Raw genomic sequence first — 26,820 nt, 5'->3', positions numbered from 1 at the left:
GCTTCATCTTGTTTTGCCCTTTCTTTTGTCTCGCCACCTGGTCGGCTGGTGCTGGGCCGGGAATTCATGGCTTACGAAACAGAACGTTTTAGAACATGGGGGACGCAGTTTTGGGGATGCAGGCAGAGATATTCCCCTAGGCAGTGAAATTACTACATGGATGACTGCAGTCTTTTCTTTCCATTCCCCGTGTCGCCGTTAGCCTTGCCTGTGACAAGGTCTGGCGAGGGTGGCGACGGTACCCAAGTCAGCCGCTAAATCAGGTATGTAACAAGCGGCGACTCTCGATGGAAACGGAACCGTTGAAGCCTTTGCATGACCCTGGCTCGTGCTTCTGTTTCTCCTGTAACTCGTTTGTTTTACTCGACCCCCACTTGTCTGGTTCCAAAGCACATCTACGAGCGCCGTTGATTCATTCAGTGATAGCCGTGCTTACAGGTGGCACTAGTCAGATGTTGGCGTCCTTTGGGCTGGCCGGGACACATTCTTGACCTTGGTGTTCAGAAATGGTAGGCCTAGTGAAGGGGGAGCTTCGGATCATGGTGGCTGAGATAATATCTGGAAAAGGCTGACGCGGTTGACGGTGGACGGTCGGGGGCTTTTTCTTTGCGCGGCTCCCGCCCGCTGACTACTTTGCTCGAGTGGTCTGCATCGCCAGGTGGGCAGGGTCGATATCCCCGAAGGATCGTCACCAGCACATTCGCGGGACTGTTTCTAATGTCTTGAGCGTTCTGGATGGAGGTCAAAGTGTTGACTGCTTGGTGCTTAGTCTTCGATTGGGGTTGCCCGAGCACTGTCATGTGTCTTCAGGGCGTCGTGCGAAAAGTGCGGTGTTGTTCAGCAAGGGAAACTACATGATCTCTTATTGGCATGTCCTTCTCAACGAACAACTTGGGTCTTGTAGATATACCTGTAGTTCCCCTGAAGGAAACCATTGATGTCCCATACGTCAAGTCCCGAACCAAGACACTTATACTAACTGCTTATACCTTCCAGCAGCCTATTCCCTCTCCTGTCTCAGTGCTGCAGCAATCGGCATCCTTTAAGGGTTAGCTTTAGGATTAAGGTAACATACTATGGCGTACTTACGCAGGTCTCGCGAACATAGGCATCCGAATCCTTGCGTTTGACATTATGGCAGAAATACTTCTCGTCTATGCATGTGCCGCCCAGCTGATTGCTACAACCAGAGCCGTATTTAGCACCACCCCAACAACATTTCGGTTGACCACCGCTGGGATTGCGGACCGAACGAGAACACTAGGGTTGAGCTTGTTAGCGGTGTGTAGAGTAGCGGATTTAAGGCTTGTATATCTGTACATATGACTGATCCCATAGTGGACCAGCAACTTTCCCTAAGTCTGGAATCTGAGCGGACACTTCCGTGAGAGCGGCGAAAATGAAGACGAGAAATTGAGTAGGCTTCATCGTTATGGAGTACACTAGGAGGGTTGGTAGCGACAGGCAAATATGCTATACAACTGTTAGACCTTTCCAATGATTCTGCTGACTTCGAGATGCTTAAACACTATGTCGCTCTATTTATCTGCATGCTTGGTTTTCAGTTTTGAAGCATCTTTTTGTTTAGTAATCATAGACACATCACTCGCAAGCAATCAAATAAGCCGGTATTACCGAATCCTAAGTTTTCAGTTTTGCAACATCTTGTTGTTTAGTAATCGTAGACACATCACTCGTAAGTAATAAAATGAGCCGGTATTACCGAATCCTGAGTTGTCTTAGAGGCATTTAGCAGTTACACTTTGCTAGGGGGTCTAACAGTTCGGTATAGGGGCCTGGAGATTGCTGAGTAACAGGGGAATTTCTCTTATCTTAGATGCAGCTTCTTATTAACTTTGTGTACTCTAAGAGGAACAAAACAACCCTATTTTTTCCCTAACACAGTTTAAGATGCAGGTTCCTAGGAGGCACTATCGGAAGGTTAAAGGTTCTAGAATTTAGCGGCCTACATTACTAAGGAGCCTTATCCTAGCAATATTGTTCGACGAACGTAGTGTTCGTTCTATACCTAGCATTAAGCTGGATTCTATCTGCAAGTTGACTGTAGGCTGGTTCGACTAGATAGGTACCTTAAAACTTAGCAGCAGGTCTAGGACGACATTAAGGACCTTAGGTACAATACTAATGTTTGTATACGCGACAGCAAGGGAAGTATTAATGACGGCTACATGTGCTTGCGCGCGCTGGAGCTCGTATTAAGTGTAAGTGCCTATCTGATCTTGTTTGTTTACTATGCCTGCAGCCTCAACCATTTTCTGTTTTCTTGGCTTTCGCTGACGCTGAGCTTCCACAGGGCTTCCAAACACTTCCCAACAGAGACATCGACCCCGCTATCCCAGGGAGAGTCCAGTAGGGAGGCGTACCGCATCCAGCATGGGGCCAGGAAATGTACGACGTCAACTTCCTGATCCAAGCAGCCGGTTTCTTCTTTGGCATACCGGAGCCCAGACCCTCGTGTTGCAAGTTTTAAGTGGGTTGCAATGCTACGAATGTTGGTGATGACTGCGCACCTTCAGCTATCGGTTTCAAACTCAAGTTGTCGTTTTAGTAGTTAGACGATTAGCAATTAGATGAGAATAATAGTTTGTGGTTTGGTAGTAGATGTTGGGTAACTGCAGCATGAACAATGCACAGATTGCTACTTCCAGGCTTGTTCGGAGCAGCTATTGCTCTCATTTGGTGAAGTCTCTTACGTGCCTCGATGGTCTCAGCCCATGTGCGTGATTTTGGGCTTGAAAGTAGATTCGGTTTTGGAATACTATGAGTACATGTTTCTTTCACCGGAACTTCGGTGTTACATTTATCGAATTTACTAGCTAGTTGCCTCTATCGCCTCTGTTTGAGTCCAGATGCGCCCTGATTATTTCAAAGATATCTATCGCATTGCTTCGCATTGCCCACATCAGCGGTGTAGTATCGGCGCTCATGCCCTCCAGATCCTGTATCGGTATGGTAAGATCCTCGACGAACTTCTGCATGCGGAACCCCCATATATCCCGTAGCTTGTTTGGGGTAAGAGATGGGCTCTGGATAACGATCGATTCGGTATCAACGGGCGCGCCGCGCGAGATAAGCCCTTGGACAAGTGGCGCAGCCGCTTTCCTCGCCTCTTGATCCCGGGCTGAGAAAGGGGTAGGCCACGTTGCCAAAGCGTGAAGCGGGGTCCATCCTTCGGCCATCACGACGTAGGCATTGGCACCCCGCTGAAGTAGGGTGTTTGCTAGGCGGTACAAAATCTGCTGCCTCTTTGCATTCGTCGGGGATAGAGCGCACAGCAATGGCGTCCAGCCGTTGCTAGTAGCTGAACTGACGTCCAGACCACGAGTGAGCAGGAAGTCGACCACGTCTTCTCGCCCTCCGGCTGCGGCGTAATGTAGAAGTGATTCGCCGTGTAGTGTAACTGACCGAATGGCGGTGTCTGGATCATCAGAGTACGAGACAAACAGATTTAATTGCTCAACGGTTCCGGTTTGTGCGACGCGGTGCAAAAGTGTCTCTCCAGCTTCACCAATCATCTCGATCAATGCGCCGTGCTGCAAAAGGATCCGTACCGCGTCAGTCGATATGGGCGGTCTGCTCACCAGACACTGGAGGGCGCTCCGGCCGCGTGCGTCTTTTGCATTGGCATTTCCTCCCTTCTCCAAAAGCCCTCTTATGGCGCCAATGCAACCGACTGATAGGCAGGCCGTGTGGAGTAGAGGCTGCTTGGGCGGTCGTCCGTTCGTTGTGTCTGGGTTTGCACCAGCATCGATGAGTCGATGAACTACGCGCTGTTGGTACACGTATTCCTCGGCTCTAGGAGGTGGCTTCATAGGATCCTCAGGTAGGATCAACTTCCGTCTGACCACCTCTTCAAGAGCACCTTGGACGATATCGGGAGGGCAGTCAACCTTGGCTAACAACAAGGCCACAACATCATCACACCATGACGACGCAGCGTCATATACCGCCCGGCGCTTCTCATCGTCAGTCCAGCCGTTCCATACGTCCAGGAAGTAGGCTACCAATTCCACGTGGCCATTTCGAGCAGCCACCTGAAGACAGGAGAGATTGGGTCTGTTGCTAGGGTAGAAGCGTCCGTCGGGACCGACTAGTCGCCAAAAGAGACTGGCGATCTCGAGTCTGCCATATTGCGAAGCAGCCAAGAGTGGTGTAAAACCGGGATCACCGTTCTGTTGCACCTTTGGGTCCCCGCCAGCATCAAGTATCATCCGAACTGCAGTCTCGTCATTTCGCAATATGGCTTCGTGTAGGGCCTCACCGATGTGGTGGCTTGGGTCGATTGCGGGACTCCAGTGTTGTAAAACCTGCGCCAAGTAATCCCTTTCTCCGTTTTTAAGGTAAGGTTGCACCACGTTGCCATAGTGCGGCATTTGAGGCGTTGATGTATTCATTGTGTTTAAGTTATCGGGGAGAGGAAGTTTGTGGGATGGTGTTGGAGTGGTGATTTCTGTTTAAGCTTAGGTACTTAGAAAATTAGATAGACTAGTAGCGGTAGTGCTGCTGGACAACGACTACAGTACTTTCCGCCCTACGAAGGAACCACCTTTTTCCCTTACAACCCCTTAAAACCTCTGTAAGAGGAGGGTGCCTAAGGCTAAGCCACTAACGTAGGGGCTAATTGCTGTAAACTAGGCACTTTCGCCTGTCCGAGCCCTTTTTGAGCTGTCGCTTACTAATGGAGTTGGGTAACCTCGGCGGAAGCCCGGTGAGGGCCCGCCGGGCCCGCGCCGTGAGCAATAATCCATTTACCACCAATATAATCATTCTAGGGAGCTTTTCTCCTTAACACACCAGTGGTTTAGCTCTTTCAAGTTGTCCACCCGAAGCTTAAGTAGACGCAAGCCTTAAGCGGCGTTTATATGTACTTGGGTTGATATATGAGAAAACCTCTCCCCTCTTGTACGTCTTTGTACGGATATGCGACCGTTTGCGGCCTAAGCCATGCGCCATACCGCCTGCTCTACGTTCTTATTACAATTCAGAAGCATTCGCCTAAGAGTTTCTACGCGTTAATTAAAACATAGCCTCGCAGATTAATTATGCATTCTGCAGCTGTTGGAAGCCCGGGGGCGGAGGTGCCGCTCTGCGGCGAACATAGATTGCGGCATCTTCGAGTTTTATGAACTGGGATAACCACGTCACCATGGGGCAATTGCTATCTGGCGACGACGCCGAGTCTATCGAGTTTCAAATACGGCAATGCGGAAACAAGCGCAGCAGTTGGTTAGGAATTTCTAATAATTACAATGCACATAACGTGGTTGATAAGCTCGGCGATCAGACAAGCTCGGCGATCACCCAACCGGACAAACTAATCTTTCACCTTTACATACACATCACACTATACTCAGCAATGTCCCTTATGAATAAAGAAGCTCAATTGAACTTAGCTATCCAGGCAATCAAACAAACTGAAAATCTTAGTATAAGAGCCGCATGCCGGATCTACTCAGTACCCTACTCAACGTTGCGCGACCGAATTAAGGGAAAGCTGTCACGACGCGACGTATTGCCTAGCTTACGAAATTTGACTGCGCTTGAAGAGGAGAAGCTAGTTGAGTACATTCTAGACCTGGATTCCCGATCGTTTCCTCCTCGCCTCAGTGGTGTGGAAGATATGGCTAATCGACTGCTTGCCGACCGCGACGCACCCCCAGTTGGGAAGCGCTGGGCTTCAAACTTCGTCAAGCGACAACCACAGCTTCGGACGCGCTTTTTTCGTAAGTACGACTATAAGAGGGCCCAATGCGAAGATGCGGGCGCGATAAACGCGTGGTTTCGCCTTGTGGCGAACACGATCGCGAAATACGGCATCGTGGACTCCGACATCTACAACTTTGACGAGACTGGTTTTATGATGGGCCAGATTGCATCCGGAATGGTCGTCACTAGTGCTGAAAGGCGGTCAAATACGAGAATGATGCAGCCTGGCAATCGTGAATGGGTTACAGTCATTCAGGCCATTAGTTCGTCAGGCTACAGCGTTCCGCCGTACATCATCGTTGCAGGCCAATATCACCTCTCCACCTGGTATACTGAAACCGGTCTTCCACGCGACTGGGTCATTGAAACGTCTGAAAATGGGTGGACAACAAACGAAAGAGGCCTAGATTGGCTACGGCACTTTGATCGGCATTCAAAACTGCGTGCAAGTGGTAGTTATCGCCTCCTCATCGTCGATGGGCACGAAAGTCACCACGCCGCCGACTTTGAGATATATTGCAAGGAAAACAATATCGTCACACTCTGCATGCCGGCTCATTCCTCTCACTTGCTTCAGCCCTTGGACTTTGGGTGTTTTGGGCCACTAAAGACGGCATACGGTCGACAAATTGAGGATAAGATACGCCGGGGTAATACGCACATTGCGAAAGAAGACTTCTTCCCTGCGTTTCGTAAGGCTTTCACGCAAGCTATCACGGAAAATAACATTCAGGGAGGATTCAGAGGAGCAGGGCTTGTCCCTCTAAGCGCAGAAAGTGTGCTTTCAAAGCTTGATGTCAAATTACACACTCCAACACCTCCAGGGTCCCTCCCAACAACACCCCCTGCGTGGACTTCTCAGACGCCAAACAACCCAACAGAAGCATCTTCTCAGTCTGAACTCATTAAAAGGAGGATCTCCCGCCATCAGAATAGCTCCCCAACTTCAATTATTGAAGCTGTAGAGCATTTATCAAAGGGAGCGCAAGGATTTATGCACCAGATTGCCTTATTAAGGTCGGAGGTCCAGATCCTTCGAGAGGAGAATAACCTGCTTAGCCGACGCAGGAGGGCTAAGAGAACCCGTCTCAAACAAGGAGGAAGTCTTACTATAGCTGAGGCAGAGGACCTTCAATCACAGAGAGAGGCGACAGCTCAGATTGAGGAGGAAACGCGCCGGAGTAGTGGTCGCCGACCGAGGACTGAGACGGGCCAACGGCGGTGTGGCGTCTGTGGGAACACCGGTCATAATGCGCGAACATGTCAATTTGTCGAAGAAATATCTGAGGAAGAGGACCTTTATTAGTTTGAATTCAATTGATTTCCTGGGTGTTGCTTATTAGTTGGAAATGTGCTGTGGTTGCGGTTGGGTGATCGCCGAGCTTGTCTGATCGCCGAGCTTATCAACCACGTTAAACCTAATAATGGTACAAACCGTGATTGCGACTCCACTTTAAACAGCATGTTAGTACCTAGGGTATGGCAAGGTGCACAAGTTGTTACACTTTATCTACACTAAAGCTAAACATTTATCTCGACGGTACTGTAGATAGGCCCCCTAATACAGCTTTAGTAGCTCTCTTCTGCTGTCTGTTCTTCTTGCATTTCCGCACGCAACACCATACACATGAACCGATCATGATAGCTCCTATAATAGGCATTCCAATCATCAAAAAATAAAGAGCACCCTCGCCCATGTATGGCCCATGATCTGGGCGCCTCGTAGGCGTAGGGGAAGGATCGTATTCACCGTCGCGAATTATTTGACCAGGTATCCACGTCGGTATTTCCATGGAGTTAGTTAACGTCGGTAGCTTCGGCGTAAGTGTCGCCGTATCGGATGCCGCCCAAGTTATAGCCCATGCCTCATGCACTAGAAGAGTTTGGCTAATTTTCGTGTCTGAAGCCTTAAAGTCGGCTCCAGTGTTCACAACCATCCGTCCACATTGATTCGGAATTACTGATGTGATAAAAGGGTATCCTGAGAACGAATTGTAGTGGTAGCCACTAGATTAGTTAGCTGGTAAGTTTCCTATTGTGCTATCTTATAAAGAGGGAGGATGAGTTATAAGTATAAACGAACCTGTTGCAACAGTAGGCTGTTGAAGCTTCTGGAGAGCCAGCCTCAGCCATTCGGTTGTACGTCCACCCATCGGGACACACGCCTGGTTTGAAGCTGAGCCGACTCTCCGGCGTAACGTTGTCCCACCCGGATGGGTAGCATGATGCAGCAGGGTCGTTAATCATAACAGGAATCATTACAGTGGTACCGCTGACCGTAGTCAAGGGTCCGCTTGTGGTTTTCCATTGGGTTTCGCAGTCTGACGGTGGCACAAATGGTGTGGTGAGGGCGAGCAACGCTGTAGCTGTCATAGCGACAGACGTTGCGATGCTGGAAGACATACTCGTCCGCGACGATGATTGGGTTGGGCGTGTATAGAACCAAACGATGAATTTTAGGGGGAGGATTTGCCTGTGGTTCTCTCTTATATATGGTAGTTTTTTCAGGGTCATGCGCCAAGGAGGCAAAGCACATACAAAAGGAACGCCAAGCGGAGAGGGGCATAGTGTTTTAAGAAATAGGAGGTTAGTTTAACCGCATTCAGCTTTATGCACCTAAATGGTACGAGGGAATTAGCCTGCTTATAAATTCACTGTGAATAATCTATTGAATTGCAGGGGTGGCTGTTGGCTGGCGAAATAGGCTATACTAATAAGAGTGGTTTTCTGTGCCTACCTTGTGGTCTACACCTACTAGTTATAACTAAACACCTAGCACATAGTCAAACATGATGTTAGGTAGTCTCTTTAATCAAGATTTACAAAGTTTACATTTACTTAGGCTCCAGAATAATTATTATGCGATTAACAAAAAGCAAATATTAGTGTAGATCTCGTTGTCCTCTTTTTCCTCTAGTACAACTGCCTGCACACTGTATAGTGGCGTACACGCGTACACCTAGCCTGTGTAGTCGCTAGTTAAATTCCAGCCGCAGGTACACCATAGGCACAGTCTCCTGGAAAATGTCTTACCTAAAAGCACACGAGAACGTGCCAATAACAGCGACATTTGAATATCCTGCCAGACGAACTTGCCACTATTTACAAGTTGGATGTTCTGTTTACAATGTAAAATAATGGCAATACTAATTATCAACAACTTAAAATGATGTAGAGTTGAAATTCGGGTTAAGCACACTCTTCTCTAAAATCGTACCGTTCCTAAACACTGTCCCATTTCTCAAAATCTCCACACGCCCCGGATGGAAACCAGGAGGTGGACGCTCAATAGTCGTCCCGTTAGCGAAGATGACTCCGTTGAATTGCGATACCAGAGGGTTGGAAGGCACCCTCGAATTCTTCGAGCTTGGAAGTAAGGGCGATCGTCTTTCTGGATTGATGTTGCAGTTCTCGCTGATGGGGTACAAGTTGAGACCAGTGGCCAGAGTGTAGAGCTCAGCGCTCAGCGCGTCCCACTCAAGCTCGTTCATGAGCACCATCCCAATGTAGTCGACCATAAGGACGTTAGGAAACTTTTCAGGGGGGATTTCATGAACACCTCGCCAGTACAATGCCGGATTCGTGGGGAGAACGGCAATTCCTTGAAGGCTGTAGGTGAACGTAGAAGTAAGGAAGTGTGGCGTGACGATCCACTGGCCTAGATGGAAGTTGGTTTTCTTTTGCCAAGCGTCAATCGCCCACTCGGCCATCTCTTTCGTATCTTCCTTTTTAGGCCAAGCGTCCGTCCAGCTCATTGCGTCTTTCTTGTAGATGCCATCGGCAGGTGAAATATGCTTTCTCGCATCAGAGATCTTGTTGCCCAGGTGCTTTGTGTTCAGTAAGATGAGCACACAGCCCTTGCCATCGTTCATGTCCATCAAAGGCCCTATTTCAAGATCCTCAAACGAGCCTTCATTTATGTTTGGGCAGCGATTCTTGATTTCCTTGAGCTTATCGAAGAACTTATTTTTAATGTTCTTATCCCAGTAGATGGGCCTAAGGCTAGGAACATTGCAAATTCCGACCGGTAGCGGAACTGCAAGATGATGATCTCACCAGAGTTTTCGTCAGTGAATTTGTTGATCTCTTTGATGACTTCGTCAAATCTCTCGCCTGATCTGCCAATAGGTACCTCAGCCATCTCGTCGCCTAGGTGGGTAGTCCAGAACTTGTAGTTACCACAGCCTTCGACGACCTGATGCACACTGGAAACACGCAAATCGAACCAGCGTGATCCAGCTCTCAGTTGATTGTATATATTAAGCATCTGGTTTTGCGTGTTGGACTCGGCGCCGCCTGACATAAAGGCGTTTGTAAGTTTGCTCATACCTGCATCGTGCGTGCCCGGCATGATTACTTGGACTAGCTTGCGGTGCTTAATCTGTTCTTTAATCGATCTCATCCAGTTACCTGGACCATGCGACAGCGATGTAATGAATCCGAACGAGTTGCTGCCTGTGATAACGAGGGTAACGGGGACTTCCCGCTCTGGTACCTTGTACTCTCGCTGGCCCTTGCTCATTCCACTCAAGTCAAAGACAATGCGTCTGGGGTAGGTATCAGGGATGTGAGTTGTAGCACGCACTCTTCCTTCTCCTTAAAGGCATCAGCCTTCCCTAAGGCCTGGACTAAGGAGCCAAGCAATAATGACATGGAGCCTTCGCTAAGGTACCACTTAATTACTCTGTGGAGCGCGAATACAAAGCAGGGGGGGGGATACAGGAGATGATCCAGGATGTAGTTGCACTACTTGACGTCGAGGCCACTTCCAGTCCGTGGGCTTTAGTACACCTGTAGGGCCAGTAGAAGCGGGAGGATTGTTCCAATAGCTAATAGGACGGTCGTTCAAGTGGAGTCTGGAAAAAAAGGGGCAGAAAAAGTGCAATGATTTCTAAATCCTAAACTAAAATGTCTAATATAAAAGAGTTAAGATGATAACGCAAAGTACTTACTAGGTCCATCCACATTTCCAAGTCTCTAAGTTGCAGCATTAAAATTCGGTTCCTAAGCAGGACGTGTTGCCATAATAAGGACTGCAGAAGCCGGTATTAGATATAGTATACTATATGTCTTATTAATGTAAGCAGGAGTAGTTTAAGGTATTTCAGATACATAGGAAGAAGGTATAAAGGAAATAAATAAATCATACTACATACACCCTTTGACACAATACTCTGAGCTTGGTTTGATATTGCTGCAATCCGGGTTGATACTGGAGTTCAGTTCGAAGAACTGCTCAATCTTGGTAACATACTTTCTTGCCGGTCCCGAGCAAGTGTGTCTTTGTTTTGTACCAGCAAACAACGCCACCTACATCTGGTACTGATTATCCAGCTCCAAGGGCTGCCAGTGCGATAATCATAGAAGGTCTTATGTTCGTTTCTTCTAGCTTAACCGTAGACACAAAGTTATCACCCTTTTATGACGGGGCCTGACAAACAAATCTAGAGTGAATGACAGTATAAGGGAGACAATAGAAAGATTATGACTTGGGATGGATGGGATGATGGCCACAAAAACCTTTCTCATTTATTGAATTTCCTGGGACTCTCCTGGTCTATGACTGACTCTGAGTTCTAACACCACTTATGTTACGTACATTATGCATGGAATGCTAAGGCGCAAGTGACGCAAGTTTGCGCCTTGTCAAGCCCTTTGAGAAGGGTTTCCTAAGATCTGAAATGATCTATTGTTTATAAAGAAATCGGCTCAGCCAGCACCATCACTTAGTATTTGGGTGGCTGCAGGCAATCCCTAGTTCTTGATCCTGTAACGGGACATGAGGTATTGGAGGGCCGGCTCTCGTGAGGGACAAAAACATAGAGTTTAGATTCCTTTCGAGATCTGAAAAGGCTCGTTGGTGTAAGGATTATCAAGTTTCAAAATGTCTTCCAGCTGAGGATCTATAGTAGTGCAGGTTTACTTTTTTTTGCAATTCCGCTTCTGTTTTGTTTGCCCATCTTAACCGGTTTCCTTTAAGCCCCTTTATGCTCTGACAGCTTTCCATCTGTAGTACCGTTTGTCATACTTCTTTGTTCCGTTCTTCCTAAGCTTGATGGTGTATTGTACCTCTATAGGTGAACTGATCAAGTCGCATGGGCTGCCAGTCCCACAGTAGTTGATGGCCTTGGATAACTGTGCGATTGGGTCTTCTGAGCCCGGCGCCAGTGGGTAGGGTATCCCAGGCTGTGCGAATGGAGCACGCGCATCCGGACGGATGGGAATGCCGCTCGGAGCGCAACAACCCTGCCGGCATGCACGACGAAGGAGTCAAACTCAGCCAGTCTGCTGCCGACAACAACACGGGGAGGGGGTTCGGTTACAGTACCGCGACCGAGGAACGGCGGGGCCGATGTTGCTACGGCACAGGGCCGCAGCGCAAAATACCTTGAGCATGCTGTAGTATCAGCAGGGGGGTATATAGGCGATGACGGGGTGCTGAAGCTGGCTGGGTCTAAGTCGAGTACCGAGATGGCGCGATAAGACTGAGGGCTCCAAAAATCTGTTTGAATGGGCTAGGAACGTCTTGGCCTGTCTCCTGGCGGTGAAGGTCGTCGTCGTTGTTGTCGCTGCTGCTCGCATTTGTCAGACCCTCTGCAAACTCAGACGTAAGGTCTTTTCAGGACCGTGGCATGGATATCGTGGTCTAAAGACTCGGCGCGTCACTGGTCTCTGGAACGCCCTTGTCACTTCGATCGTGCGCTGTCATCGTCCGGCACCAAGACAAGTTCGCCAAAGTTTGTTACCTTAGCTAAACGATACCCATTCCAATCGGGGTTGAACGACTTCCGTATGAAGGCAGGATACCTGTTGTAAACAACAGTCAGCATGACTTTGTTTGCGTTGCGGAATCCTTGGTTACACAACGGCAATGAGAGGGTTTCTGCGAGAATGGGGAACACAAACCGTCAAACGACCACTTGACGCCAGTCAACCAGCCTGATACCAACAGGGAATCAAGCCAGTAATACCTTGTGGTTATATCGATTTAAGGGCTGAATAGATAAATCTCACGCCCAGTGGCAAGGCCCTGCTTATAAGGCAGACCTACTGGCAGAGTTGGGGGTTCCCGTTCAGCAACCACTCCAAGTATAAACCGACTCTATAAACGCCCTCGACGACTGCAAATCTGAGAGGCGGTTACTAAAGCTCTGACATGTCAGGATCAAACACCGACGAATTACCGATAACATCAGTAATGTACCTTCACGATGGACTATGTTTCAACGAAGATGAGTGCTGATGGAGTCACTAAGGTGGTTGGAGATGGAAAAACAAAGCCGCTTTACTCATATGCTAGGCCGCGGTTGCCCACGGGACAGAGAAGAACAACAGGATATTATTTGCCTGGAAACGGGAGTTGTAACTAGAGCAGACACCAACACCAGGGCATAGGCTGAAAAGCGGTCAGTCTTGGCTCGGCAGTAGCAAATAGAAGACGTGCTTGACACGTTTGGTGCCGTCGAGAAGCAAGAACCAGCCTGGACTGGTCGAGACTCAAGCTTTACTATCAAAGCAACCCTTAGCGTCCCTTGCGGTGCCTAGGCTGAGGACATGGCCGCGATAATTCCAGCAAAATAAAATCAGACATCTCAAGTACTATCGGGTGGTTCACAACTTTCTATCCTATCATCGTCGACTTGAAACGACTAGAACACACGTTTACCGTAGCACTTTACTGGTGTTGTGGGGGTATCCTAAGGGGAAGCTATATCCGAAAATCGCACTCTCGGGGCCGTAAACTGGCTCGGAACAGCCTCTTTCACGACTTCCCAGCCGAGAAGGCGTTTCAAGTCTCTACTACGCCTGCATTGCGCCTGCTCGCAGCTACGAACACGCATCACGTCTCGTCGCAAGCCTCGCCAGCATCGATACGTCCTCGACACGCAGAACCGCCGGGAGGCTGCGCCGAGGGTTGTGATTAAACGGTATTGACGAGAAGAGCCATGTCCGGGATTGGTGGCGTTGCGATAGCCGCGGAGCCGGGGCTGAATCCAGCTGTGGCGCGGGCATTTGGGGAGGCTTAGCCCACCACCTACAGGGCCTCAGTCGTGGTCCCCGTCTATCTCATGTTAAAGGGATGACATTTGGTGGCTTGGTCGACACATGTGTCTCCATGAGACTGTTGGGTTATCTTATCGAGGTACGACGGGCTGCTGGCTGAGGGCAGCACGCGTTGGGAACCCAGTCTGTCGTTTGTGGTGCTCGGTCGCCTGCCTCTCAGCTGCCGTGGCCGTCCTCTTGCGTTGCCTGCGCCGGAAGCTGGAGGACTGCTCCTTTATACCAGGGCCAGTACGTCTCCTCAACCCACCGCGCGAGGTACTGCAGAGCGCATGCAATCTGGTAAATGCCTATGACATGGTCGGTGGAACCGATGGTTTGGCCCGTCCAGAGTGTCTGCCATACAGAATCAGAACTAGTGCGAGTGCGGGTGCCCGAATGCAAACTGAAGCCCGCGATGCTGGTGTGGCAGTAGACGAACAGGGTGCGGGGACACAAGGATGGAAGGGGAGGGGGGATGAGCGACTCACCACGTCAGCGTCCTGCTTTGTGCTGGCGACAAAGTGCCAAGCGTGGCCAATGACGACAATTCCCGGGAGGAAATCCGGCAGCGGCATCTTGGGCTCGTTGCGCCCGACGAGACGTTCCAGGAGCCGCCACTGGGCGGCCTGCCACACGGCCAGCTGGCCCTGGGCGTCGGCCTCGTCGCCGCTCTGGGGTTTCGTCTCGATGCTGACAGCGATGGGCATGTCCTGGAGGGCGTTGAACTCGGTGTGGTTGATGGAGAGATTCGTCCACACATCCTGGTCGCGGATCGCGCGGATGGCTGCGGCCGAGAGCGGGTCCGGCTGGATGCACATGCAGTAGTCGACCTTGCGGCCGCGGGGCTCGGCGTAGACGGGCATGATGGTTGCTGTTGTGCTAGGAGGCGCAGGTGCGTTAGATGGCATGATGGAGAAGGAGAAGAACAAGAAGGAGAGGCAGGTTGCGTCAAACGCGTGCGGAGCCGAAAAGGGGAACCCTCGAGGGGATGGACACAACAGAAGAGAGGTGAGAAGGCATGCGATAGGGCTTGTGAGGCGACATACCACGGAACGTGGGCGACGACATCGCCAGGCCGTAAGCGCCAGATGGGTTTGGTGGCCATGGAGAGCACAGGGCTGTGTACAGCCTGGTTCCACGACGGCTCGTCCAACGCCTTGTTGTAGCACATGCTCGCGTCCTCGAAAATGCGCAGCACGTCGTCGACGGTCGGGGTAGGGCCGAGCTTGGTTCGTGGCCCGGCGTCTCTGCCAGTCGTCGTGGAAATCGGCGGGGTCGGCGGGGCCGGCTCGAAGACGAAGTCGTGGATGACTTCCTGTTGGAATCTCGGCTGGCTCTCCATTGCGTTCTCAACGGCCGCCTTGAGACGCGCGGATGTCAGTGAGCTGCCTAGCTTTCTCCAACAGGGCCAAAACTCACCTTGGCCTCGAAGCCAACGACGCCGATGCCCTTGCTGTAGCCACTCATGTCCCTCCATATCTTCTTCAGAGCACCGGGGATGTTCTGTGTCACGTCGTACTGCCGACATTGGATGCTCGTCGTCGTAGTGTTCCGCGCCTGCTTCTTAGGGGACACGGAACCGCTGCGGCGGGACGACGGGGGCGGCGGCGCGCCGAAGGGGCCTAGGACGGGTGCGGTCTTGATGCGCTTGGGCGTCTGGTCGTTGTCCTGCGCCGACGAGGTCGCGTTGCTCAACGAAGAAGCAGCCCGGCTCAGCGAGTGCTTGGCCGACGGGGTGCTCATGCCGGCGGTCCGGGGCGGGGTGAGGAGGCGGCGTCGTTTGACGGGGCGGCGGGTCTGGGTTCCGGGGTGTGTGGATACGTGAGAGGAACCGTCTCGTTCGGATTTGCAGCTGGTGTCGTCTCGAGGGGGGTTGTCCAATGTGGGCGAGGCGGAGGATGAAGACGGTGGGGGTAAGTTGGCCAGCCAGTGCCGTACCTTCAGTTGCAGATGGGAGACGTCGGCCATGTGTTTGCTGGCCATGTAACTCTCTGATGGCGTTTTGGAGATGCGAGTCGAAAGGGAGAGATGCGCATGTCGCGGCGCGTCTGACCAAGTTTGGCTGGATGGTCTGTCTGCGTGACGAGACGCGACGAGACGAGATGCTCGAGATGCGCGGGGAAAATCAATCCGTTGGCTTGGTTGCTACGGAGCAACGCCCCACATATGGTCCGTTAGCGACCAACCGCGTCGGTGCACGGTGGTTTGATTTTCCGTCCACGGCCTTAGTAAGCATTTCGGCCCGGGGATTCTGTTGTTAAACGCTCAGCGCCGTCATTTCGGAGCACCGGCCGGCCTGGAAGCCCCTCCCCCTGCTTATAAGGCAAGTAGGAGTAGTTAATAGGAACCTAAACAAGCAGGGATGTTGCACGCGGGTGCGTAAACCGTGTGTGTAGGGAAATAATGACATTTAGTGATTAGCCCCACCCGCTCCGTTTAGGTGTGCGGCCCGGCAAAGACCCACCGGAAATCGGCCTTGCCTGGCCTGACCTGACTAGGAAATGACTGTTTAGCACATCTTCACACATCGTCAGACAAGAAAGCAATGTAAAGATCATTACTAAGTGGGTATCAAGAGAAACCCAGAAATATCTTTCTAGACCAGTTCGAAACTGCCCTTTTTTTTGTCACAAAAAAAGGAATTCTTGTAACTATTTCTCCATTATAGATATGTGATTCAAGTACAGCTAGCTAATCCGCGTTGCAGTTAAGGAAGGGCTTTTGAAATCAAATTGTTAACGTGCAAGGGAATGACTGTGGAGAATATCCTTCATAACACATAAGAGCGATCCAATTTGTCGGTCCATCTCAGGGGGGTGGTATAGTCCGCTTCACATTCCGTAAGCTTTGTGACCCTGTGGACACAAACATCATCACTCAAATGGTAATGATCTTGTAATCGCCCTCGTAGTGGCCATCAAACACAATCTTAACGTCGAGATGGACCCAAACCTCATTGCCGTTCTTGAGGTAGAATCGAATCTCGCCCGTGGCCGCCAGGAGGTTGATCTTGAGACCGACGCCGTCCTTGAGGTTGCCAAAGATGTTGCCGACGTTGATGCCGACGATGGAGATAGTAAGACCGACTTCAAACGTGTTAGTATCAATGTAGCCGGTAATCTACGGAGCAAGAAGAATATGTTAGTTAAGATGTGTTTGAGGATGGATTATTGTTGGATATGATTGATATTTCTGTTGCTGTGGTGCTGCAAACTACCTGCAGTGGAAGACTTGGAACGACGTACCTTGACCGGACCGAAGCTCCAGTCGATCGCTTTGCGTCCCTCGCCATTGCTGGGGGGCAGGTTGCGGACAAGTTCAACCTGCTTGGCCTCCCAGATGTTGTCGCCCTCAGCAGGGGGCGACAGGGCAACGACGGCACCTGTACAGGCAATCTTTCATCAGCAACATGCCTACCAACCCGTACCTTTCAAGGGTTTCCGGCTAGAGGCAAAATAGACTCACCAACGTTTTGCTCAGTCATGGTGAAAGGTTGTATCGAGAGACTCGACGAGGGGAAAGTGGTTCTCTAGTTGTAGAATAGTGAAATAACCTGAAGATGTGTGATGTGCTTTGTCTTGGAGATTCGGGAATTGTCTGCTTTATATACTCATATCCGTCGTCTTCTGTAACCGTGGTCCTGTCAAGTCCAGCAGCAAGCATCGGCTGGTTATGGGATGCATTAGCACCGGCCCCTTCTCTTCCTCTTCATCAACGAATGCAAATCATGTTTAGTCTCTGTTTCGAGCTGCGCTCAACCCCTTTCTGGATGGTTCCTCGTATCTCTTAGTTACATCACGGAAGTCCCGAACCTCCCTTTGCCCTGTGATATGTTACAAGACGAGCCAGCCGGCCGCTTCCAGCCAGCTACACACAAGTCCTGTCCCAAATATGAAGCAGCCACGCAGGAAACCGTTGAAGCCATTCCTTGCGCAACGTTAAGCATTCACCACTTCCAGCTTCTATCATGCTCACAGTCTCACTTCTGCACGTCGAGGGAGCTGAAGGTCCACAAAGAAACCCTCGCCGTTACAGTAAAAAGCTCAAAGTTGCAGATGTGCCTAGTATGTGGGCGCTGTGGTTAGCTGTTGGTGCTTTTCTGTGACAGGTCGTCACACTGGTGATTACCTGTTCGGGACTATAGCGCCACCGCGGCCCTGCTTTCATGACACATCTGTTGAGTATGCCGTCGCAGATGCGAGTATTGTCTTAGGCATAATGGCAACACAGTGTTAATGTGTAGATTTCTGTGCTGGGCAAACCCGCGAAAACCTTTTCGCACGTTTCTAAGACTAGGTGTCATAATGCAAGTTGTACTTGTTGGTAGGGCAATCACGGATCTCTAGATCGACACACATGCATATACCTATGTCCTCACCTTGCGATTTTCTGTTTAGAGCTGGCAGCTTCGGGAAAAGGTTTATGCACAGAGATGGGCAGTTGCTGGCTGGAAGCTGAGGAGCCGGAGCGGCTGAAAGTGGGTGCCGCGTCGTTGATCTATACCGCCCCCCCCCCCCTGCCAAAGGATACCATCCATGCGTGTGGCCATCGTCTCTGGATCGGGAAAACTCAACAAAACAAAACAAAAGTTGACGTGTGAAGCTGGCAAGAGCTTTCGATGCGCCTCAGAATCATCGATGCTCTCGTGGGAGCGGCAAGGAAGCGGTCAGTGACTGATGGAAGTTTCCGGCTCCAGACGTTCTGGGGTGATGTGCTTTTGCTCCGTGACGGTTAGTCAGGGTGGCCAGCGGAATATGCATATATGAGTGAGCAGAAAAGAGTGTCTTATTCGTACTAAAGAGTGGATGGTATCACCACGGGCTTGTGGGCCTAATGCTATCCTAATAACTGTTCCAGAGCTAGGGCCAGGTGGAAATGACAGGCTGGCCTGTTTAAGTACAGTCAGACCATCCTGGATGGGTTATGTCCATGACTCGCATAGAAGCATGCATGGATTCTGTCACTCCGCCTGTGGACCACATCTCTTCTACGAGACGGAGGGCCCTTTCTGAAGCGAAACACCTAGAGCGGTCGTTCTCGAGGTTCGGGATGGCTGCCAACATGTTTCACACGCACAATCACAAGGTGTGACTTGTAGGTAAGTTCTTAAGATTCGCAATAGCACAATGTTTGAGGAACAGTCCCTATTCATTTGTTCAAACTACTTTTGGTCCTATTATTCAAAAACGCAATCTACATCTGCAAGAATCAACTCGTCCACAATGTCTAGCACAACCAAACGATCTTTTTTCTTTTGTGGCACTGATGGCCTTCAGGCAGGCAGCTACGATGCTCCCAGCGGCATCCTTATTGAAAAGGAGGGCGCTCCGTCCCACCTGGCTGTTAACAGGAGCAAGTTTTGGCCTTCTGGCAAGAAGATTCATGTGCCTTTCCTTAACGGCAGTCCGGAGATCCAGCAGAGAGTGAAGCATTGGGCGCAGTCCTGGGAAGAGTTTGCCAATATCGACTTCAAGTTCATGGCCGACGACGAGCAAGGCCATGCGGATATCCGGGTTGGTTTCCAGTTCGGGCGAGATCTAGGCACCTGGTTGTACATCGGCAAGGACGCAGAGGTGGGTGTCATTGAGCAGAAACATCCCACCATGAATTTCGGCGAACTCAACGGCAACTCTCCTGAAAGCGAGGTCAGCCACAGAGTCCTTCACGAGTTCGGCCACGCAATTGGTTGCGTACACGAGCACCAAGCCAACCCGATCAAGTGGGACAACGCACAAGTCATTGCCGATTGTAAAACGCGATACAAGTGGAACGAGGCGACTACACGCCAGCAGATCCTGAATCTGTAGGACGTGAAGGTACTGACCAAGTCAGACTTCGATCACAACTCGATCATGTGCTACTGGTTTCCTCCCGAGTGGACCCTGGACAGGCAATCTGCCCCGGAAAAACTCATTTTTTCAGACAACAACAAGAGCTTTACGAACAAGATTTACCCCTTTCGCACACACAACGATGGCAAGCTTGAAATCGTCCCGGGCATCCGAAAGGCGATGCATAATGTCGTCCCTCTGAATTCGAAAGGCATTGACTTCGATCCGCCATATCTCACCCCGCCACGCGTGGCTCTCGGCCTCACGCAGCTCGACGAGGCACACAACGCAAACATCCGCGTGCGACTTGGAGCCGAGGCCATCTCCAAACAGGGGTTCATCCTCAGCATGGACACCTGGGATGATTCGGTGATGTGCAATGCCGGGGCAACATGGCTTGACATCCCGACAAGCGAGAAACACTTCCAAGATATGAGCCATACTATCGAGCCGAGGATTTATGCAATGTTCCGCTCAAGACGCTAAATTTCGTCTGAAGAGTGGGCTCTTGTAGCACGCTCGAAGACCGCGGTATTCAAGACCCGGCCAGCCGGTGCACGACGAGACCAGCGGCAAGATTGTGCGCCGGGACACGACGCAGATTGATTTCCCGCAAAAAACATACGCAGCGGGCCAGCCTCTCAGGGTCCTGACCTGGCTAACGGACCTCGATCTGGGGAAAGACGCAAACTGGCGGATCATGTGCTATGCCAAAGCAACCACCCACAAGGGGCTTCAACCTGATCATCGAGACGTGGGGAAACACCATCTGCCACAGCGCTAGTGCCTCGTGGGTGGCCCACCCTGCGGACCTGGAAGGGGTACAGAGCGGCAAGGTCAGTTCCCTTGACGTGCGGGAGTGGTATCCCCCGATAACAAAGACCAAAGACAAGGTCATGTTCGCGGACGAGGGGGCGTTTTTGACAAGTCGCCCAAGGTCTTCATTGGCATGAGTGCGCTGGACATGGACAGCGCCAAGAACTTGAGAGTCAAGGTCTTCGCGGACAAGATTAGCTCGGATGGATTCACATGGCACGGAGAGTTCTGGGACGATAGCATGCTGTACTCTGTTAGAGCTGACTGGATTGCTTTCGGCTAGCTGCTGCCATTGCCCAAGCGGAGTCTCGGCTCAGTTTACCACCAGGTCATACAGGTGTGATGACTCCGCCGTAGTATAAGGTGGCGAGGACAGCACAAGGGGGCGTACGTGGGTACGTCTGAGGTGCGTGCCACAAGCAGTTGGTTGAGTATTCCGGACCATCTCACTTTCAAGACTTTTGCTGTTCAGAGCCCGGCATTAGAATGGGCCTGGGACAACAGACCGATGGGCAAGTTGGACTGGGGCTTGATCCACAGGCCCCCGTCGTCCACAGACGTGGAGACGACCCGAGAGATGATGGAGCAGAGGAGAAGCTTGAGGGCACCACAGTCGAGTGCCGCTGTGTCACCTGGGGCAGCACGTGTAGCAGCAAGTGGCGGAGAACGGCAGCAATGAAGTCAAAGACGTGGCCCTGTTTTGAGAGAAGGGAGGAACGGCTGAGCAGATAAGAAGAAGCCGAAGTGGGTGGATGGTGGATGAGAGCGCGAGAGAGTGACAGAACGGCTGTCCCCCTCCGCTACAAATCATTCAAGGAACCAGTCCTCGGCATTTCCTTCGAAACGCCCTCTGGATACTCCACGGTCCCTGGGAGCAACTTTGAGGACAAATCTTGTCTCGGAGTCTACACAGCCAAAGTACCAGGCGCTTTCCTTGACAAGCTCGCGTATCATCCCTGACTATCTCCTCTACGAGGGCTACGGTAGGGTTTTGCTCTGTAAGGCTGATGCATGTTTCAAACCAGAAGTTGCTAGTAGGATTCGATATACCGCAGAGATAAGTGTCGCTTCTAGTCAACTGGATGACGTCCGCTTTAGCACTATATCCATACGTGGCCTTTTTCTGCGAGATCAGAAGCATCTTATCGACCCTAATCTTGTCCGAGATGACGGAAAGTCAACTCTGCAATCCCGAGGTCTCGAGGTGAAACTGCAGGGGGAGATAGGTGACGTACTCCATGCCGGGCCTGTACTATAGCGCGTTGCGAAAGTCTTTATCCGTGTCCAGCACAAGAGGCAGGTTGCCGTTGTTTGTAATGAGCTTGAGCACAGGGAACTTGTTCAAGTCGACGCCAACGAACTTGGTCATGTCTTGTAACGTGTCGCTAAAGGCATCGGCAAGCTTGTTGAGTCCAAAGACAATAGTGCGCCGACAGATGAGCATGTTGGTCAGGGGGCCAACGACACCGGACTGCCCGTGTCACTGGTCCGGGAGAATGTGTGCTCGGCACCCTTGTCCGTGTTGAAGACGAAAGTTCGCTTATTGATAAATGGTGATGAAAATTTTCAGTCTCGTCATCTTTGCATCTCCCATTCGTTGGCTGTCAGGGACATGGCGAATCCCAGCAGGGGGTCGGAGCTCTTCCCGCCATTCCAAGTGAAAAACCGGCTGAACCAGTTAAACCACTCATCGTCGGGAGCAAAGGGGACTGGCTTGTCGACGGTAGGCTCCTCGGCGAGACTGAAGACTCGAAGGTGCAGCGTGTCAATCGAGCCAAATAGCCAGTTCTCTCTGTCAAGGGGCACGACTTTTGCTTCCAGAGGGAACCGTGAGGATCCAATGATTCTCTCTGACGCAACGCAGACTGCGGGCTGCGCATTGTTTGGCGAGATGAGACGCCTTAAGATGACTAGTTCTTTTGAGAGGGATTCTCTCGGCCTGGGAGTGGCCCCAGTCGTTAGTGAGCCACTTTGGGTTTCCCATAAACAGGTCAAAGAATCGCGGCTGGTCGTTTCCGAAGATAACGACTCCGAAGGACGGCGGCTCCGGTTCCTCGCATTGCTATGCTCATGATTTGCCATGGGGCGTGTAATTGGCGGCGTTGAAGGCAGCGAGCGTCATTGTTGCAATGTCCTCTGAGATTATGTGCGAGCCGTGCGGGTCAAAGTTCAAAAAGTTACGACCGATGATTTGGACGCGGCCGTCATAGTCCCAGCCGCCCTTCTGGGCATTGTACGGGGCCGAGGTGATGTTGACGGCGTAGAGATCTTGGAACGCGGTTCCCGGGTTCATGCCCTAGATTTGCTGGATGAGAACACTCTTGGTACTAATGTTGCTAATACTAGTACGTTCTATTACCTGGCTGTTGTGACCGTTGGACCGCAAGTTGCTGATCCTTTGCATAATGTCCACGGTTATACGACAGAATTCTTGGCGTATCTCTTCATCTCAAGGGTCTCTTCCCATCCGCTGCTTAAAGTAGCATCTCTAAATTTGTATCTTGTTCAGATGGAACTTGGGGGCTCCACGGCTGGTATTCATGTTTTCTCATCTTATGAACCTTATCCCTAAGGGCATCCATCCAGCCAGCTAAATAGTCTAGGTGCTTATCGTCGAGCATCCTGATGCTGAAACGCCTCTGGATAAACTTTTCAGAATCGTTCATTACCAGATAGGCTGGCTACTGTCACGGATAAAAGGGCAGGCTTTTCTAACCCTCGACCCTGTGCTGTGCCCAGGCGAACTAGGCGTCCAAGATGAAGAGTATCTCCTATCCTGTATTATTATTGTTAGTCTCAACGTTAGCAGTGAATCTCTTATGGGCGGGTTGGCTATGAATGAGCGACCTTCGTGGATGTCTATACTTCTGGCTGGCTGAAGCGATGATGTTCTAAGGCGAGAAATCGCAAAAGTTCTGGATGGTGTTTGAGGATGAGGAACTGTAGTGACTGAGCTTTATTGAGTGGACGTAGAAGTTGCCCAACCACTTGGCTAGAAGTTCCTCCATTGTATTATGCGCGTTGCTGGCAAAGTAGTGCGAAATATGCGATGCGCAGCCATCCTCTGCATTGTTCAATACAACAATAAGGGCAACACCTGACTTATTCTTCTCTAAGTAATGCAGTTTAAATGTGAAACTCTTGTTATTAATAGCGATGTAGTATATAGCAGGCTATGGTAGGTTATTGGCCTGGCCTGGGAATAGGTTCTGTATCGGGTTTCCGTACTTAGTACTTCTCTTGAGCAACTTTATGAACGACCCTATATGCTGCTATTTATCGTCTGTTGGTCGGTTGTCTAAGTTGTATCTAAAGAGGTTCTAGCTGAGGAGCTAATGCTGCTTGAGCTGAACATTAAGCACTTGTATAACCAACGGGGCAGTCTCAAGGGTCCTACTCTAAAGAGGCCCTTAAGTGTCTACTTCGATTCCTTATAGCCTGTGTCCCGGGTCCAATCATTCATCTTGTTGCCTGTAGGCCAGTATAGTGCATATAGATAGGACAGCGGCTATCTATGGTTGATGAGGTCTGTAGGGTCTGCGTATTTTGCCCTCGGTATGACTACCTTGTTCAGGTCACCATTTACTTCCTGATAGCTGGCGTTGATTTGCTTCCTGAAGTAGGCCGCGACTCCTTTATAGTGGTCTTTGTCCTAGTGGGTGACGATGAAGGCGTTAAAGAGGAGGTGGTTGTTCTGCCTGTAGCACTCGTGATGCTGCTTAATCCACCAGATTGTGGTTTTAATCTCTGGTACGCCCTCCTCTCAGGTCCGTCGAACAGGAACGCGCGCAGTATGATGGGTCTCTTGTCCTGTCCGCTATGGTCTACTAATGACAAGACGTGGATAGCACCGTCGCCAGCTCCAATGTTGACATGGTAAGAGTTGACTTGGTAATGCATGTCTAGGCGGCAGAGGTATTGTGTTAAAAAAGTTTACTAAGAATAGCTTGATAACCAGTTCTTCGACACGACGAAAGAAGTGTGAGCTGCTGATCCGAGGACTTACACGCAGAACCAGAGTGAACAAGTACAGTCGATACAGAATATGTAAAGAAATTTGAGGAAAAGGCTTCCACGCTTTCACTTGTGTGTTCCAAGACATGGCGATGACCATTGGGAAGCTGGTTCGCGTGCTTGAGGTTGCTCAAAATGGCACGGGTGAAGAGGGCATTGGATTGAGAGTTAAGCAGAGTACTTCCAAGTTACAAGTCCGTAAAACGACAATATCTGATTCAGCAAGCTCAGCTGCACCGGTAGTAGTCCTCTAGACTCTAGGCGCCACCAGTCGCAAGCTCGCCCGGTTTGGGATATTGTGCAGACTAACACCCCCAACCCCATGGTAAAGCACCTGATATTTCCGTAATGGGCAATAGATCGTAGGGCGTGCCATGCGAGTTCTAGATCGTCCTCCGGAACCCAAAGACAGTTCCGCGCACCGACCTGAACAAGCAGAGGGGTCTCCTCTATTAGATCTATCACCTGTTTTGTAGCTGGCTGAGTGTAGGTTTTGTTGTTGTCTGGTGACTGTACAACGCATCTGCATACCCTAATGTTGCAGGGTTTTCAGGACCATCAACGATAGGCCAATACCACTTGGAGTCGTATCACAATCGTAACGTGATTGCTTGTGTCTGGCTCGGTTGTGCAAAGCAAGGGGGTAAAGGGTGTAGGCTTAGAGACTCGCGAATAAGGTGGCAGCAGGAAGAAAACCTCCGTTAATAACGTCGGAAACTCAGGAGAGCCGGGGGGACGCCAAATACTTGCCCGTTGTTTTAACGTTTGCGTTACAGGAGGTAATACCTTTTCTATAAGTCAAAGCACCCACTTTTCGCCTACCCCCCCATTTCGCCCACCTAAAAATGCCTCATCACTACACATAACTACCAACCTCCTCCTTTTTCTAACTATTATAATATTTACAGTTTTTATCTAAATAGCTTTTTTTTATATACCTTTTTTATAGCCTTATAAGCGCATATACTAAGTATAAAGTTAATTAGGCCTTAGAAGCAGTTGCTAAAGGGTAGTCCTTTTAAAAAGCATTAATTAAATAAGGTATACTACATTTAATACTTTATAATTGCATTAAGGGCTGCTAACTAAGGTAACTTACTTTTGCTAACTATTAGAGACTTTCTATAGGTTAGGAGGCTAAGTTAGCTAAATAGATTTGCATTTAGCATACCTTTAGTATTGCTCTAACCTATCTGCAAGTAAAGCTATTTATAGAGAGGATCCTTTATGCTATAGGGGATATAAAGCCTATAGGGAAAGGTTAGATAACAGCCTTTATAAATAGGAATCCTTTAGTTAAGGTTTAGAGAAGTTACCTTATAGACTTTAGGTGTATTAATAGAGCATCTGCTAAGGTTATTAGGGATTAGTTTAAACTTCTTGCTATACTAGGGATTATTAGCATTAAACTAGCTAATAAATATAATATAGATAAGACTAGTATTCTTAAGGGCTAAGGATCTAATAGGCTAGTGCTAAGCATATTTAAGATAAAGTCTATATATAAGAAACAGCCTAGATTAAGGGTATAGGTATCTATTATTAGTAAGAATAGGGTAGGTAGATAAGATAGGATATCTTAGATAAGGATAAGATAAGGTAGATAAAAGTAAGTTAAAAGTGTAGGTAGAAAGTCTGTATATTGCATGTATGCATAGTATCTAAGTTCTAAGGTAAAATAAAAGAAGGAAAACCTTTTATTTATACTCTTACCTAAGGGATAAAATCCTAGATTATTAATACATATTATTATATGTAAAAATACGCTTATAGTATAATGTATTTTATCTAGTATGTAGGGTTAAAGTCCTTAGTATGTAGGGCTTGCCTAGAATGTTAGTACTAGTCTTTATACAGACTAGTATGTCTGTAAATCCTTATGTATAGGATATATAGACAAATTATACACTATTCTGTAGCTAAAATTATAAGGATTCTAAATATTAAGATTGTTTACTTTTATCTCTTTTAGTTATAAAGATATATGCAATTAAGCATATAGGTATTTTTATAGATAAGCTTCTTTATTCTTAGTATTATTATAGTAGGTAGTTTATAAAAGTAAGGTATAAGAGATGTCTTTACTAGTAATATTAATTTATTAGCCTTTCTTAAGTATAAGTTAGAATTACTGCTTCTTAAGTTATTAGTATTCTCTAGCTATATATTCTAGCTTATTGCAGTTATAGCACTTAAAGTCTTATATCTTATTATCTTTCTAAGTTATACTAAAGTCTATAAAGCTACTATAGTATCTATAGGTAGTGCTATTACAATTCTAGTTATTCTACTAATAGTTTCCTTTAAGGTATTTAGCTTATTTATTGCACTAAAGGTAATTTTACTAGAATTATTATTAAGGTTGCTATTAGTACTTCTTTTTTAAGTT

General features: G+C 49.3%; 8 protein-coding genes across 8 annotated transcripts; 1 reads left to right on the top strand and 7 right to left on the bottom strand.

Annotated features, from left to right (window-relative positions):
• Nucleotides 1-2,837: 2,837 nt before the first annotated feature.
• On the bottom strand, nt 2,838-4,415 carry CDEST_15338 (Putative ankyrin repeat-containing domain superfamily; the record flags this gene model as incomplete). The annotated part of the gene is made up of 1 exon (XM_062931494.1): nt 2,838-4,415. One exon carries the CDS (start codon nt 4,413-4,415, stop codon nt 2,838-2,840), a length of 1,578 nt encoding a protein of 525 aa, XP_062787545.1.
• Nucleotides 4,416-7,198: 2,783 nt separating this feature from the next.
• On the bottom strand, nt 7,199-8,165 carry CDEST_15337 (uncharacterized protein). The gene is made up of 2 exons (XM_062931493.1): nt 7,811-8,165; nt 7,199-7,734 (listed from the first exon to the last, which is right to left on the bottom strand). The coding sequence occupies exons 1-2, from the start codon at nt 8,128-8,130 to the stop codon at nt 7,257-7,259; spliced, it is 798 nt and encodes a 265-aa protein (XP_062787544.1). The 5' UTR covers nt 8,131-8,165; the 3' UTR covers nt 7,199-7,256.
• Nucleotides 8,166-8,888: 723 nt separating this feature from the next.
• Nucleotides 8,889-10,249, bottom strand: CDEST_15336 (Putative PLC-like phosphodiesterase, TIM beta/alpha-barrel domain superfamily; the record flags this gene model as incomplete). The annotated part of the gene is made up of 2 exons (XM_062931492.1): nt 8,889-9,723; nt 9,765-10,249. 2 exons carry the CDS (start codon nt 10,247-10,249, stop codon nt 8,889-8,891), a joined length of 1,320 nt encoding a protein of 439 aa, XP_062787543.1.
• A 2,802-nt stretch (nt 10,250-13,051) lies between these two features.
• On the bottom strand, nt 13,052-15,861 carry CDEST_15335 (Putative PD-(D/E)XK nuclease). The gene is made up of 4 exons (XM_062931491.1): nt 15,190-15,861; nt 14,817-15,130; nt 14,259-14,649; nt 13,052-14,124 (listed from the first exon to the last, which is right to left on the bottom strand). Exons 1-4 carry the CDS (start codon nt 15,751-15,753, stop codon nt 13,948-13,950), a joined length of 1,446 nt encoding a protein of 481 aa, XP_062787542.1. The 5' UTR covers nt 15,754-15,861; the 3' UTR covers nt 13,052-13,947.
• A 786-nt stretch (nt 15,862-16,647) lies between these two features.
• Nucleotides 16,648-17,254, bottom strand: CDEST_15334 (uncharacterized protein; the record flags this gene model as incomplete). Its single annotated transcript, XM_062931490.1, has 3 exons — nt 16,648-16,890; nt 17,016-17,152; nt 17,236-17,254. 3 exons carry the CDS (start codon nt 17,252-17,254, stop codon nt 16,648-16,650), a joined length of 399 nt encoding a protein of 132 aa, XP_062787541.1.
• Nucleotides 17,255-18,992: 1,738 nt separating this feature from the next.
• On the top strand, nt 18,993-20,700 carry CDEST_15333 (Putative H-type lectin domain, metallopeptidase, catalytic domain superfamily; the record flags this gene model as incomplete). The annotated part of the gene is made up of 4 exons (XM_062931489.1): nt 18,993-19,518; nt 19,603-19,975; nt 20,332-20,437; nt 20,539-20,700. 4 exons carry the CDS (start codon nt 18,993-18,995, stop codon nt 20,698-20,700), a joined length of 1,167 nt encoding a protein of 388 aa, XP_062787540.1.
• A 969-nt stretch (nt 20,701-21,669) lies between these two features.
• CDEST_15332 (uncharacterized protein) lies at nt 21,670-21,861 on the bottom strand (the record flags this gene model as incomplete). The annotated part of the gene is made up of 1 exon (XM_062931488.1): nt 21,670-21,861. One exon carries the CDS (start codon nt 21,859-21,861, stop codon nt 21,670-21,672), a length of 192 nt encoding a protein of 63 aa, XP_062787539.1.
• Nucleotides 21,862-22,485: 624 nt separating this feature from the next.
• CDEST_15331 (uncharacterized protein) lies at nt 22,486-22,821 on the bottom strand (the record flags this gene model as incomplete). Its single annotated transcript, XM_062931487.1, has 2 exons — nt 22,486-22,713; nt 22,777-22,821. The coding sequence occupies 2 exons, from the start codon at nt 22,819-22,821 to the stop codon at nt 22,486-22,488; spliced, it is 273 nt and encodes a 90-aa protein (XP_062787538.1).
• Between the last annotated feature and the right edge of the window lie 3,999 nt (nt 22,822-26,820).

This window comes from Colletotrichum destructivum, chromosome 11, assembly GCF_034447905.1.
Source record: "Colletotrichum destructivum chromosome 11, complete sequence".
Taxonomy (NCBI): domain Eukaryota; kingdom Fungi; phylum Ascomycota; class Sordariomycetes; order Glomerellales; family Glomerellaceae; genus Colletotrichum; species Colletotrichum destructivum.
This window is presented reverse-complemented; position numbering and strand designations above follow the sequence as displayed.

Excerpts from the sequence above, each read along its gene's own strand:
- CDEST_15337 (XM_062931493.1), bottom strand. The coding sequence starts at position 8,130 with ATGTCTTCCAGCATCGCAACGTCTGTCGCTATGACAGCTACAGCGTTG. Across the intron at positions 7,735-7,810 it reads ACAGCCTACTGTTGCAACAG|TGGCTACCACTACAATTCGT; the intron begins GTTCGTTTATAC and ends TAACTAATCTAG.
- CDEST_15335 (XM_062931491.1), bottom strand. The coding sequence starts at position 15,753 with ATGGCCAGCAAACACATGGCCGACGTCTCCCATCTGCAACTGAAGGTA. Across the intron at positions 15,131-15,189 it reads TCGTTGGCTTCGAGGCCAAG|GCGGCCGTTGAGAACGCAAT; the intron begins GTGAGTTTTGGC and ends GCGCGTCTCAAG. Across the intron at positions 14,650-14,816 it reads GTCGTCGCCCACGTTCCGTG|CACAACAGCAACCATCATGC; the intron begins GTATGTCGCCTC and ends TGCGCCTCCTAG.